At 36.5% G+C, this 15760-nt stretch overlaps 1 protein-coding gene across 1 annotated transcript in view; it reads left to right on the top strand.

The window, feature by feature from the left end:
• The window catches only part of LRMDA (leucine rich melanocyte differentiation associated), a 461971-nt gene that overhangs the window by 385886 nt on the left and 60325 nt on the right, over window positions 1-15760 (top strand). The window contains exon 5 of the mRNA XM_032191153.1: window positions 14810-14936. Coding sequence (XP_032047044.1) covers window positions 14810-14936 — 127 coding nt within the window. The remainder of the gene's footprint in view (window positions 1-14809; window positions 14937-15760) is intronic.

Below are 15760 nucleotides of genomic sequence, written 5' to 3'. Positions count from 1 at the left end.
CTTGGGGAATAATGGAGTCACTAATCTACTTGATCTCTGAGAGTCAGATAAAGAAGAAAGTGAACGATGCATACATTTCAAAGATGGAAGGCACTTGTAAAAGCAATTTCTTTGGAGGGAAAAAGTAGAGCAAAGGCTGTTGGAAACCTTTTAATTAGTACTAATTACCTCAGCAGAAAACGTTGGAGGCTTGAAAGGATTTGTGTCAGCAAGTGAAAGATCAAAGATTGCGGCGCTCGCATTTTAATCTGTTGGCTATAAAAACGAATAAGGGGGTGGTAATGGGGCCCATGAGAATGACAACCCAGGTGGTGCAGGCCTTAATCCCTTCTTTACTGCTAGCGCCGGAGGCCTAGTTCCAATTACATAATAAGATGATTTAATTTTTGCTTTAATTTTAACAAAAATTAAGTTTATTTTAGCCTTCAGTAAGGACAAGACAAGGTTTTGAGACAAAATCTTGTCAATTTATTTCTTTTAATGTTTTAAGTCCAAGCCTTTATTTAGCCATTTTTTCCTAAGTGGCTGAAGTTGCTGTGTAAAAGGCCATGAGGCAGCAAAGGTGCTTTGATGTGGTCTCTGGAAACAGAGAAGCATTGGCGACTTGTGGTCCCTGTGACTGTGCTTGGAGGTACAGTAATGTGAGGACTGGGACTTGCCACTTTAATTTTTATTTATTTATTTTTTAAAACTAATTGCGTCAGTAAGGGCGAATTCATACGCATGTATGCAGTGATACTTTTGTGTTTTCTGTCAACATGCTCTGGCTGTGTTCACATTAGAATGCGTGAGGTAAATTGCATCTTTATTTCTGTGGCTTGAGCAAATTATGTGCACCTCAGAAATCTAATTGTCATCAGATTCCTCTATGGGCAAATAGTGAGCATATGGCATAGTTCGAAGTTATGCTGATGACTGCAATGTAGACTTCAAATGGATGAATTGATGTTCAGGAATCTCCAGCACTTCCACACAGCAAGGCCCAACCATTTCACTGAGGGGAAGGCAGATGCATTTCTAAGTGGCATCAGGTTTATTATTCAACTCAGTCAGTCAAGTGCTATCTGTACTCTTTGAAGAGGTAGGGTTTGGGTTTCTTGTTAACTTGATTTTTATTAAAGGTTGTATTACCCTCTGAAGATTCAAGCACAGTAAGTTGCAACCACTTGTGTGTTTCTTTTTACAGATAATAAGACTGAAAATCCGGAGGCCATGGCAGCTTAAATAATCAGGCCTCTCTTCTCGGTTACATCTTTAAATTTTTTACTCAGTGTTTACTCAGCAACTAAAGCTTGAAAAAAAATGGCTTTGATCTACAGACTTTGAGTTTTATATTGAGTTTTATGTTCAAAATATGTTAAGTGCATATAAGAATTAAAGAATTGCTTGATAGTGCATATAATAGCACATCCTCAGCCATTAGTTTATTCTACCTGTAATTCAGCATTCAATCTCCATTTGTTATGGTCTTTGTTTTTATTCTGCCATGATAGAAAATATGGTTGATTCTAAAATAATGCTATTTAGAATGACCTCTTCTGGTTCCTCAGTTGGCTCTGTATGTATTGGTATGATGGTAAGACATGAAAGAAAGAAGACTTAGAAGTTCAGTGTTGTCTTCCTTTTGCTTGCCTTTTCCTAACCTGTAGCGTATGTTTTCTTCAAGTATGCTGTGGAGAAGCTTGTATCTCTTCATTAGACATGGAAAAATAGCAGCTAAACTCCTTCCCAAGTGTCTTTCCAGGGCAGCATAGAGCATTAACACTAGCTTGTGTTTTCAGTGTGACTCTTCCTTGTCAGGTCACTCCATCACTAACCAGGGTAAGTGTCTCTGAGATGCTGCTCAGGAGGACCCAAGGTACTACAGGATTTTCTGCTGCTTCAGGAGTCTTTAGGGTGGTTCCCTTGCTTTGTAAGGTGATTGTAGGACTTTTTGTATTGCTCTCAGGTGTGAAGCATATTTGAGAAAGTACAGGCACCATGACAACTAAAAGTGTATTTTGTTATTTGCTCATCAACCCCTTCTTCATCCATAGTCTATCAAATACATGGTTGTGTATCTTTTAAAGGTGGGATTTATACTGGACTGGACATTGCTAATCAGATTTTATGCAATTTTACTAATTTAGTGATGTGGGGGAGGAGAGGAGGCACCACTAATAAACCAGCCCCTATGTTGGATTCTCTAGTCTATCCTCTTGGGCTGTAAGATTATCATCTTCTAGTTTTTCCTGCCTATTTTTTATATGGTTCAATTTTAAATATACTTGCTGTGTAGCAATGCAGAGCCATTATCCTAACAACAGGACACTATGCAGAATTTTCTGAGGTGTCTTCCTTTTTTTTTAAATGACCTATTGAATTGAAAGAAATGTCCATCATGTCCATTTCTAGGAAATTTTATATGCTCACATTTTCAAGAGTGACAATCTGTCCTTTCAGAGTTTGAATCCTAGTATGTTGTTTTGAAAAAAAAGCATTTAACCCTTTAATACTTTGCTTCCATTTCTGAGGTAACATGTTAATATCACTGGTTATTTTGCATAATATGAGCAGTGGGAAAAATAACCAAAATAAAAAATAAAGTGAACATTAAAAGTAAACTAATAACCTTCTTTGTTTTGACCATGATTTTGCTGTTTACTTATGTAAAAAGTTATGTAAACAATCTTAGTGCATATTGCAGTTATTGTTTAATTGAAGGTAAAAACAAAAACAAAATCCCAACATTGACTAGAGAGAATTAATGAACAGACTATACTGAAGCATTATCAGAAATTAAGATCAGGGAAGGTTATAAGCACATGCTTATCTCTGAATTTGAACTTATATATATAAATCTTAACAGGATTACCATAAGGCCCAGTTGCACACACACACACAAAAATTGTACAAACAGTCCTGGGCAGTAATCATGCAACGCTGTTTGATTGAGTCCAGTGTGTGGTAATGATTCCCAAAAGTCATGGGGTGTTTCCTTGCTTTCTGCTCTTTGCAAGGGTGATTTATGAGTTTACGAGTTCCTTCCAAAACTCCATAATTGCCTCGACAGTTCCCCAGATGGACTGTATCCAAGTTGGTATAAAACAGTACTCGTTGCAGCTGGGCCTTCTAATTCATCTTGAGTTCGGTACAGGACTCCTTGTTCTTATTGTCTTTATTTAGATTTGCTGCCTCTCTAGAAACACTGTACCCTGTTAATTGGTACTACCTTCTCCTCAAACACTAGATATGCCTGAAAGCAAAACAAACTTATATTTAGTAAGACGCAACCATAAACTTTTAGTTTTAGGAGTAGAAACGAGAACAAATACAAAACTTGACCCATGAATATATTTAGCACCTTTGCAATTGCTGAATCCGTCTTCTCTAGGATTCCTGAAATGGCTTCCGGGAGATTCTGCTTCAGATCCAGGTGTTTCAGCAATGCATCTTCTCAGTTCTATCACCATCTGATTTAGTGCTGTCTCTACCTATCCCTTCTTGCCATTCTTGGAGTTAAAATGAGAAGCTTTGGTGATGATGCTTGGAAAGTGATGGTGATTCTATTTCTGCTTTGTATCTACTGAGTGTCTCCTCCTTGCCCCAAATGCAGCTATTTTCTCTTTCTTCCTGAGAGTGTCAAAATGGCCAGATTCATGCTACTCCAGCTGGACTTGTTCTTCTGTATAGGATTCATACCTTCCTGCTAACTGTTATGTAAGACATATATACATTTCACAAATGATCTCTGGTATGCTGCTAGCTTTCTAGAAAAAAAAAAAAAAAAGATGAAACAGGATATAATGTTAACACAGATGACAGACCCTGTAATGAAGTTATTTTGTTTAAACAAGCCCATGAAGAAGTGTTTCCCCTCTTAGGGCTTTTCTGGTGTTGCAAGCTTCCACTTGCATAGTATACAATTCACTAGAGATTGCACAGACATCATGGAAAGAAAAGGCTGTCTCTCTTTCTTGTGTATACTTGCATTTTAGAATTAAAGCACATCCATATGGAAGATGTACTGTTTAGCAGTTAGGTAGTCTCCTTGAAAGGATTCTAGTTACTCTTACTCGATTCAGTCATGTACATATATTCTGTGCTTTTATCCAAAGTTTTATGGATCCAATAATCTGTTTACTCCCTTTTGGGGCTTAAGTGCTAGTTACAATAAGGAAATCCATTACAAATAATGGTTTGAATGCAAAAGGAAACATAGAAGATTAAAGATGAAAATTTGCCTTACACTCTGAGATCACTAAAAGATTTTTAAATATACACTGAAAGTTAAATTTCCTAAACTGTTATTAGATGCCTAAGTGATTTGATCTTTTTAAGGCACTAATCTCACAGCTTTGTATTTTGAGGTCTATCAGAACTGTTTTTTGCTTGCTACATTTTAAAACAAAAGTATTCTAATTTCAAAACTAGAAGTGTGGTTTTCCAATAGAGACAGCTGTCCTAGCATATAACTTCGGCCTGCAAATCTTGAACAGTGATTTTTTTTTGCCATCCTTGAACATTTTTGGCTGATAATTTACCTAAAAGTTTTAAAATATGCTGCAAATTTATCATATAAATTTCTTTTGAGCCGGAAAACATAACAATTTTTAAATATTCAGAAGCTCGTGTGAAAAATTTTTTTAGGTGTAATTGATAAAATACTAAACAACAACAACAAAAAACACTTGTTGCAGTAATCAGAAGTGATGTGATTTTTGGAAGCTTATTAACAGTGGTTTACATGTTGATTCAATTACTCATTTTTGTTTGAGAAAAGGCAATTTAAGTTGATTGTATATATATGTATGTATAAAAGTAATGCAATGAATCCCACTTCAGTGTTTTGTTAATTTAAATATGCATTTAAGCATTTTGGAGACATCAGCCTAAGGATACCTTTGAGCTTTTAGAAGAAGGTGAATATTGTGTCTGTTAAGTTTTAATTCTGTTATCTCATGCCACCATGACAATAAAAATAAAAACTTTTTAGAGGGATATTATTCACAATGCATTATTTGCTAGGAATATTCTTAACAAATCTATGTAAGCTGGAACATATATTTGCTTGTAATAATTTTTGTGTTATTATCTGCAGATTTTTAGAAATATTAATGCTGAAATCTGAAATACTGAAAAAAATATTCTTTTCTTTTCCTTTTTCCCTCTTCTCAACAAATTTATTGCAAAAATTAAAATATATATATATATGTATCGATCTACTTCACTTTATTTTGCTGTCCAGTTCCAAAGTATTCTGATGATCCTGGTGTGGCCTTTAGGGAGAGACTCATCAAACATAGGCAGACAGCTCCTGTGTCTGGTAACAAAGTCTGAGGAGGTCAAAACTATCCCAACAGGCCTGAGCAGGTCAGTCAGAGGCAAATGTTGGAAATAAAATTTGGTGGGGAGGGGAGTAAGGGGCCTGGGTCAAGTCCTGTTCAAAAAGTCAGCTTTGTCAAAAGCTTCAGTCACATTCTTACCTACAGGCAACCTTTGCTGATCCCAACTCATTAATCGAACTGGAGAGCCGTCTTGACCCTGGCTCCTTCCCTTTGAAGTGTGGTGTCCTCTGCAGCATGAGGAAATAATTTGCTGCCTGATTCAATGAGCCATCAGTAGAGCCAGCAGACCTAATGACATGTGAGAATATTAACCTCCTACCACGAAGAGCTGTGAATCTTGAGAGGCAGTCTATAATTCACACAGCACTCCTGAGCCTTCCCTTTCTGTCTTATTCTTGCACTCACTTTCTCACTCACAGGGAGAGACAGGAGAGACCCTCTTGTCGTAAAACTTTATTTTCTTCACTAGTGGGAGCCTTACTGAGCTGCTTGATAATGAGTTACTTTCCTTTTGCAGTTGGATAAAATTTATACTGAAAACTAGACATCCGTCTTGCATATAATCATTTCTGCTTAAAATATGACACAGGCTACATAAGTGACATCAAGGGGGTGGTAATCTGAATACATAAAGTAGAGGATTTTGTTTTGTGCTGGTTGGTGCTGCATAAGGGCAGAAGGTTAGAACAGAGGTTGTAGATATAGAGGGGAAGAGTATCAGCTGGAAATTCATTTCCGATTTAGCAAATACATGACCAAAAGGACTAGTACTGGCAATTTAGTCTTGTCTGTGCTATAAAGTTTTCTTTGTTTGTTTGTTTGTTTGCTATAGACATATTGGCAAGTTTTCCATATTTGGTGGAAACAGCTTGCAAAAGCAAATGAAATTGCACCAACTGTGAACACTTCTGATGGTAAAAGATGTTTCTCCACTGGGAGTGAATGTTAGTGGTATAGTTGTACAAACTATGCCAAAACCTTTCTGTCAGAAACAGCCTGCATTCTGTTGGGTTTTACTTAGAAGGTCATTTTGATTCTGGAGGGTTGTTGGTAAAATTATTGGTTTGTTGTACAGAGTAAGATACTATGCAAAGGGGATAGAGGAAATAAGGGAGAAAAAGTGCAGGGTAAGTAGCAGAAGGAAAGAATGAATAAATGACAGTTATATGCTGTGTAACAAGTGCTGTAGTGTCTACGTTATGTGCATATGTAGATCCCTATGATTTTCAGTTGTTCTAAAGATATTTTTTAACATCAAGAGACTCAGTGTTATGTCCATTAACAATTCTCTGCTATCATGCTTGAGCAGTCTATTAGTTGTTCTCACCTCTTAGAGCTGGTCACAAAGGCCAGTCCCCTTGCCTCTCTCTGCTTCATCTTTTTTATTAAGTTTATTAAAACTAGTCAGATTATACTTTCTTATGGCACAGGCTGCGCTTGGTCCATTCATTATGGTTTCTTATCTTGGCAGGCAATCTGAATTGAACGGCAGCTAGTCCATTATGCACATATGAAGCCCATCACTCCTCCAGCAATGGCCAATTCATCAAACATTTATCTTTTGCCCTCTGAGCAGTGCGTCAATTTGCTTGTCAATCCTCAGCCTTGGTTGTTGTGGAAGATGGGAGAAAAATTACTTTTCTTTTCCCCCTTCTCACTGAACAGTAGTAGTCGAAATGGGCTTTACTCTACTCACTCTACAGGCTTGTTACTCCCCCTTCTCTGTGCAAAAGGGGAGGGGTCAGGTTACTGTCTGAATTGCAGAGTGACAGATTGATCCAAGATACAGCTTTCATTATGGCACTGCCTTTGTGCTTGAATTTGCTCATATTTCCATTATAATACTGTTTTTAGAAGGTTTATAAATAGCTTCTCAATTTAACATGTGGAACTGTGAAGAGCTTTTAAGAATAAATACATTTCTAGTGTTTTAGTTGTATTATTATTTTTTAACAGGTAGGTTTATAATTTTTAAACCCTGATTTGTTCTTTTTCTGTTTCTAATCACTTATACTTCCTTGAATTCTTCTGAGTTCAGGAAACAGCAGTTGCTTACTTTTTTTGTTAATGAGTTTTGAGGCCACTTGTTTTTTTGTGACTGAATTCCATGTTAAGACTGGGAGAAAGCGTGAAGCAAGAGATGTTTGCATCCAAAGCTTTTCCCCTCAGCTCTTCTATCCTTGTTATTTGTCATTCATACTTTCAGGAAATTTTAGCAGAAGGATGCAAAGTCCATACTTGCTGAAGTGGTGCATACATTGAACTGCAAGGAATTCCTAGTGGTGTTTTTTCCAGAATGCCCTTTGATAAAATATGAATGCTTGCAGTCACTAGCTCTATGCTGGGTAATTTTTAGCTGTGTCTTGCAAACTGTATTTTGTTACATGCTACATGCTCAATCATTAGATGACTAAGAGCTCATTTTGTAATCCATATTGGATTATTTTAAAATATTTTATACAGTTTATGTGAAAACTGGCTTGCCATAGGCTATATCACTACATTTATTGTAATTTTATTTAAATTTACACAAAATTGTAGCAGTAATATCATATAAAATCTTGGTGTGTTTGATCCTAAAGATGTAATATAAAAAAGTAATTCAGCATAAAGAAGCTTGATATGAATGATACAGCTTGAGCTCTCTTATTTGGATATCCTCTTAAGTAGAGCTGTATTAAACGCACACAGTGAAATGTGAGACTTTGAGAGGTTAATTAGCAGAGAATTTAAGTCCTAACCCAGTCAGTCTAGTTGCTTCATAATAGAGTTAGACCAGATTTTTATTTTTATTTTTTGACTGAAGTCTTGGTAGAAGAGAATGGTGGTTAAAGATCTCAATGTTTGACTCATCATATGGTTATGAGAGCTACTGGAAACTGTAATTGGGATTTGTAACTTATTTCACCAGGTATATAATGCACCCTAACAAGGCACAGCTCTATAAGCTTATATTACCTTAACATTGCAAATTCTTCTTCTTTCATTACAAGACTTTGTATATATTGGCTGTGTTCATGCCTTACTAACATACGTACTTGACTGAGCCTCACCTGAAGGTCTGCTTCAGCTTCTGGAAGTGCTCGTCTGTTGTCATTAGCTGTAAAGGGTTATAAATAACTGGATTTCTACAGATAGATTAAATGAATCTGTATTGCTGTTTTCCATTGTTTGAGGAGCTGCTGCTTAATAGCAAAATCTGTCTCTAAAAAAAAAAAGTTAAAAATTCTGCATACATATTTTATAATGGTAGGAAAGGGTTTCAAAATGTGAATTGTGAAATCTTAATATGTAGAATTCAGAAAGCCAGATTATCTTTTTTTGTCTATTTATTGACTTTTTTTTTTTAAGGTTTAGGTATGGGTGGTGGCTTGCAGGGGTTGAATAGTTTGTGCTTTTTTTTTAAGCAGTAGAATTTGCTGTCTAAGACTCAAAGCAAGACTGTAAAGCAGTTAATTCTGAATTTACATGAATCTCACCCATTTACACGAATCTCTCCCATAAAACATAGACATGTTTTCGTGTCTAACTTCTTTGGTAATAAAATATCCCAGGTAGTCTCATTTGCTTTCAGTGTATGAAGAAAAGAAAAGAATGAGGGATGGATATTCATTTCATTATATGTCTGAGAGTTAAGTCTGACCTTTAATATGAAAAGACTCAGAAACTAATGGTAGATTCAGTTCATAACACAGGTTTAATCTTTTCTTACGGAGATCTTTACTTCTTTCTTTTGGAAGCTTGTACTTCAAATATGCAGATTTAATCTCAGTAGTAAGCTCTTTATAAAGGATAGATATTTAATGATTCTGGTCACTTCATTTCTTTCTATCTTCTCTTTTGCTGACCATATTCACAGACTGGCCTTGAGTTTTATTCAAAGAGCTGCCTCCATATATTTTCTATATAAGAATAGAATGCTGGAAACAGATTGACTGGAAGTGATGCTGAATGCTTCCTCTATACATCTTGCAAAATACGCATATTCTCTCTGATATTAGGCAAAACCAAAGCATTTTATGTTTTGTTAACATTGGTAAGCTTGTTCTCCATTGAACAGAAATTCATGATTCCTATTTTGGGACTTGTATGGTCTAGTTTTGGGTATGGCCCACACTAGAAATGGTCTCCAGCATGTAGGTATGGCTATTTCAGAGAATTCTCCTGATGGAGAACTGGTTTATACAAAGGAGAGAGAAGAAAAAAAAAAAAAAAAAAAAAAAAAAAAAAAAAAAAAAAAAAAGGCTTCTCCATTATTGCTTGCTTTCTGAAACTAGAAAACCATCCTGAAAAAAATAAATCTTTATTTGCCATTGCTATCTTTATGCATAGGAAATGCACAAAACTTCAATTTGAAGTATTTTTGTAGTTATAATAGAGTGGTTTTCCTTGGGATTAGAACAGAATTCTGGTTGCTCTATTTTCTTTGAAATGGGTTGTGTTCTCTTTCTGTTCTTACAGGTGAGAGGTGTGTCTAGAACAGAACACCCAAAACAAGTTTGAGAGTAGAACTTGGACGGAGGCTTCAGTACAAGTTAATTTGCACAGAAGATTCAACAGACCCCTTCCACTATAAGAACAGTTGGATACAGCTCATTTATTTTTTCCTTTGTTTGTATGCTATATTTCTGATTAAATTGAAATTAAAATTGAACAGGAAACAATCCAAGTAAAACAGAAATTGTTTTGGATTCCCAGGGAATACAAAAAAATCTAAATTTATGTGTCTATCTTATGTTTTTATATATATACGTATTATATACATATAATTTATTTATTACTCCTTGTTTTGCTTCAGTGAGGTTAAGTCAAAGGACTAGAAGTCAGGAGCTCTGGGGTTTATTTCTCGTCTCTTAGAAAACTGCTGAAGGTCACCTTTTTTTAGTCGCTTCACCTCTCTGCTTTACTACAAAATGGAGTTTTAAGCTCAGCAGGTTTTTGAAGAGTAATTCATTAATGTAAAATAATAATAATAATAAAATATATATATATATTGTCTGCCTTGGCTGGCAGGTGCTAAATAAATTGAAATTACATCTATGTTCTTTAAATAATGAAATTATCTTGCGCGAGGGTTCTCATGTTGATTCTGCTCTCCTGTAATCTGCTAAAACATAAAAGGCAAGAAAAAAGACATTTTAAAAAGTTCCTGTTTTGTAACAGCTCTGTCTTTAACTTCTGGTAATGGCTATCTCTTGTCAACAGAGTACAAATCAATTTAAAGGCAAAAGCCAAACACTCTCATTTACATATTGTTAACTGCTCTCTCTTTTCCTGTTAAACAGGAGGAAAAAGTCATTAGACTTGAGTCAGCTGTCTTATTAACAGAGGAGTGGGGTAGGATGTGAGAAACACCTTTTAAGAATATACATCTGAACAGATCTGGAAAGGGACAGCTACATAGTACCAAGGTTTGTCCATTGCTTGAGAGGCTTCTGCTTTTTTTCATTTATAAACTCTCATGTTTTCATTGTCAAATATTACCAAAATGAAGAGCTGCTCTTTAGTTTCATTGTAACTAAATCCCCATCAGGCCAGAGGGACTGTATGAAATAGTGTAGCTGACAATTGCCATGCATACACATAGAGGGAAAAATCTCTGCCATGACATTCCTTTATGATTAAAACTTTGTTACAAATCATGAATGAATTACGGAATAGAAAGCTGGAAGAAATCAGACTGATTAGCTGAAGGACGTGGATAAAATGACATTTCTGAGACCATTGTATTCTAAAGGATTATTTACTGTCTGCTTACAGAACATCTTAAGTCCTTTTGCAGAGGGAGTCAGTTTCCTGTTTAGCGTAATGTTTTTGTAAGCTAATGAGGGCAAAGCGTGAGCCATAGGCAATGATGCTGTGATATTAGCTGTGACAGGGAGCTTGATCATAATTATCTTAACGAGGATAGGGTTAATTACAGTGGAAACTTAAAGTTTTTTCTATTTGAATGAGACGATGCTGAATACGTTGTGATGTTTTGTCGGTTTGATGTGACTTGGGAAATTGCAATGGAAATCTCTTGGCAGCACTTGCTCTCCTCTGGGAGCAGAGTGTGAGCCCTGCAATGAGGTAACTGAGATGGTACCTGTGGGTGAGATAATGCACACTTCATGTCATTAGAGCAGGGAAAAGCAACCTGCAATACACCTTAGTGATGTTTATTAGCTTTCTTAAACCGGGGAACAGCTACTTACCACTGCCCTTTCAGTGCGGGTTCTATTGTAATGGTAAGATTGTTTTGAGACAATTTTTCTGCTGTGAACTAGGAGAAAACAGGCCAGATTAATTTTAGTCTGTTTGTCTTCCTTGGGATTTCCCTCTTTTTATACTTGTCCCTTTATGGTGTTAGCGTGTTTTTTACTGTGCTGTATGTATGTGTATGCTCTCCTCTCCTATTTTGTAATGGATTCATGACAATACTTGGAGTGCGCTAATATAAATATCTTACCCTCAATAAAAATGCTGGTATTTTGTACTGATTCCTACTTCAGCTTCTCAAAATGCTTTCCATATTAATTTACAATAGCAATCCTTTCTTAGGTAGGTAATGCAGATGGGAAAGTGAAGCACATGCTGAAGTTTGCACTGTAACTTGCCAAGTCACCTAAAACCTATTCCATGGATTCTATGCACGCTTTTTAACTTCAGAGTACAATTGCTGGGCAGTATTTCCTTATATATTATGATTATAGATGTTGTTGCCTTGGATTTTGTAGGCAGTATCATTGAATGATGATGAACACATTTTTCGTTATTTCTTTACCAGCTGTCTTTCCAATTTTACATTGGTGCTAGTTTTTTTCATCTGTTTAAGGTGAAAAAAGCAGAATTCAATGAATACTGAAATAACATATGGATGTAAATTTATGTTAATGTCTACACCCTCTCTGTAGTGTGGCAACCCCTCCCATCTCCCTGGGCTCTGAATTTAGCTGATTAAATCACCAAATGCACACTGCTCTGATGACATGAAAACAACAATTAATAAGCAACCCCCTGTGTAACACAGCTCCTTTTTAACTGAGCAGCTAATAACATTACATGGCAAAAATTATCAAAACCAGACAGGTGTAAGGAGATTTGCGCACAATTTTCTCTGCCTATCTATGAAACTAGTACCCGTGTATTCAGGCTAGGCTTGTGAAAGAAAGGCTGTTTCAATAGGCAACTCCCTCTAGTGTTTCAAGGCCTTTTGTCCCACTTCATGGCTTGTCATTTTGTTTTATGCCTCCCCTGCAGCAGTTTTGGATGTGTGCTTTCTTCTCCTTGCCAGTTGCCAACCATTTGCTGATTCTCATGATAAGAGTATTATATTTGCATAACATAACTCAGGAACAATGTGTATTTTGATGTTGACACTGACCAGAGCCCAAACAATGTTTTTTCACAAAGGACCTATTAACATCCCATAAGGCTCTGTGGTGTTGACAAGGAGGTGGCCTTCTCTGAACTCCTTTGGCAAGTCAGAGTCTTACATTAAAATGTGAGGTTTGGAAATAATCCACTATTTATATAATAAAGAGTATTTAAGGGGAATTTGCTAAACTAGGTTTGTCAAATAAACTGAAATGAAAACTCATAACAGCTTGATAAACTCACTGCTACTTCCTCTGGATTATTTTGCCTTTTAAAGGTACTTGGGGGGGAAAGCACTGTCTGAAATGTTTGCTGATCTCCTTATCTTGACTTTGGCAAAGCCAAGTCTGTTACGACCCCTTTGCTGAAATGGCTAGTTTAATACAGCATGCTGCGCAGCACTGTACAGATCATGCAGGCTGAATCAAGCTTTTCCAAAGTAGGTTGTGTAAAGGCAAGTGCAAAAAGCATGACTATTACTGTGGTGGTAGTTTCAGTACATTTAGAATACAGACTTTTGTTCCTGCAGTTTCAGAAATGGTAGTCTCAGAATGTGGTAACAATATAGATACGCCGTAGGGTGTAGGCTTGGCAAATTTTCTTCAGGTCTGGCTGCCCTGTATCCACCTGGCATTATTAGTAGTTCCATCTCCCTTCCCGAATGCCAAGTCAACAGGGCTTGAAGCATTTAGGAGTCCTTGGATTTGGAATATACTGTTTCTGTGTTTTGCTGAGTGTTACTTAAAAGTTTAACGTACAGTACTCTGTTCAAAGGTCACAGACTTGATATTCTGGAGATAAACGTTTGAACCCTCTAACTGTGATTTATAAGTGGTCAGTAAGTTGCATCTACAAGAGCTGTAATTTGTTTTTGTTGGACAGATGAATGTTAAATTGTCTAATTTGAAATCCGTATACTTTCTAATAATACTTGTGTTTTCCTCCAGTTGTAGTGCCTGTAGAACTCTTTAATGGGGACCTAAACTGTATTTTGATCCTTGCCAAAAACTGGGGAAGGGTGGGGAAATCCCTTCAGCATAAATGTCATTGGAAAGTGAATAAATAGTATAGACCATATCTCCCTTATTCATCACATATTATAAAACATTCAAGAGATACAGTGCTGATCTTTCCACTGGTAGGCATAGTAGATCAGCTGTCAAGTCATGCAGTCTCAGCATATCTTTAGGTGTCTGGTAGGTGAATAAGCTGTGAATGTGTGTCTGTGTGTATACTCCATATACCATGAGCCTTACTTTATTATATTTTTTTCCCCCTACTGGAATGTGCTACCATTAAAATCAAGTTTGGAATAGGTACCAGAAGTGGTGGTGGTCTTTTTTTCCCCCTATACTTTACTCTCAGGGGAACAAATACCTCTAGAATGCTGTTTATTTTCAACCTATCATCCATGTTCCATGGATGTGAAATGCTCCTTTTTAAAGCTGCTCTCTGCAGTCTGACCTGTGGCTTGACAGTGGGACAGAAAGTTCCAAAAAGGAAGTAAATGTCTTTTCTGTCTGCAGTAATTCTGCATTTTATTTTGTAGAGGACATTTTATTTTGCTTGCAGAGACTCATGGAGAAGCAAATTAAGTGGTTAATAAAAAGAAAAAAAATAAAAACATTTTCCATTTCCTATTATTGCATGTAGGGTAACTGCTAAGAAATGATACTTGAAGTTGTATTTATTATTGTTAGCGGGGTATGATATTTCTTGGCAGAAATGATGGATGACAACTTAAATTTGTGTCCAGGGAATGAAGGTGAACTGTGACAGAGTTATTTATCTTGGGAATGGAGGTTAGGGTCAGGCGAGGCTGGGTGCCTGAAGGCACAAGACATTGACAAATTCATCCTGCAGGCCCCATATCTGAAGCCTTTTGTTTTGGATCCTGGCTACTCACTAAGTGACCCCCATCCTTCATCCTGCCAGCATGTGAAGGATGTGTTGCAGTGCCAGCACTCCCTTTGCCACTAATGCTTGTCATTCACTCTTCTGACAGGCCCAAACCAAAACTATTCCCACTCTTGAAAGGGAAGGTTAAAATATTTATTTCAGCTCATAATGGCCTCCCTGATTTAGTGGAGTATCATTTTTCCTGTTGTCTTTGTCGTTTGCAGGTCACTAGAAGGACTGAAAACATTCAGTTACTTGGAAGAGCTGATCTTGGACAACAATCTACTCGGAAATGACCTTCTGTTACCCAGGTTACCCCACCTCCATACCTTAACGCTCAACAAGAACCAAATATCCTTTCAAAGAAATACCTGCAAAATGTCAAATGAGTTTTATGTGTCAGCCAAATTAAAGTATGTGAAATATAGTTCATGTGCAGACAAAGCATTCTCTTGCTTGGCACCTGGAATACTTCATAGTAATTTATTATAGGTCATTCATAAATGAAATGCACCATTATATCTTCCTGTTGCTCCATTTTAGTGAGAGGTCTAAGTTATGGCTCTGAAGAAATCTTTTTTAATAGATAAAATAGAGAAAGAAAATAATGCCAGTGCTACCGGAGTGCTGCAGTTCCTGTGTTTGCTTGCGGTTCTGTTGCAGGCTGACCTCTAGTGGAATACAGAGTGCAGTGAAATGATATTAAGTTTTTATACTTCAAATAGCTCTTAAAACAATAAAGTAAAGTAAAAACAAGCAAAAAAGAAAGAAAAGCAATATTTCTTTCTATGTTAATGAAGGTGGTAATAGGTTCAATGTGGTAGCTTCTGTGCAGTAGCAGCAATTAAAAGCGAGTCAGTGTATTCTTGGTGTTTTAACTCTGTACAGATTCAAATGAAATGCTGTACAAATCAAGGTCTTAATACATGAAAATGTTTAGATGGATGGTCAAGTCTGTTCATAACCAATTAGGCACTGCTGCATATGTCTGAAGTTAGTGCCTGCATAAGTTTATTCATAATAAATATTTCAGCATTTGCCGAAATATTCTGCTGAATTGGAGCCCTCAGTCTGTAGGCTTATAGATAATGGTCTGTAAAAACTAATTATCTGCAAGGGCTGGCCTTGGACTTGATTATTAAATCATTTTCCCATACTTTGACCCTTATGGAGAT

This window comes from Aythya fuligula, chromosome 7, assembly GCF_009819795.1.
Source record: "Aythya fuligula isolate bAytFul2 chromosome 7, bAytFul2.pri, whole genome shotgun sequence".
Lineage (NCBI taxonomy): Eukaryota > Metazoa > Chordata > Aves > Anseriformes > Anatidae > Aythya > Aythya fuligula.
Note: the sequence above shows the minus strand (reverse complement) of the source record. Positions and strands in the feature narration are given on the sequence as shown.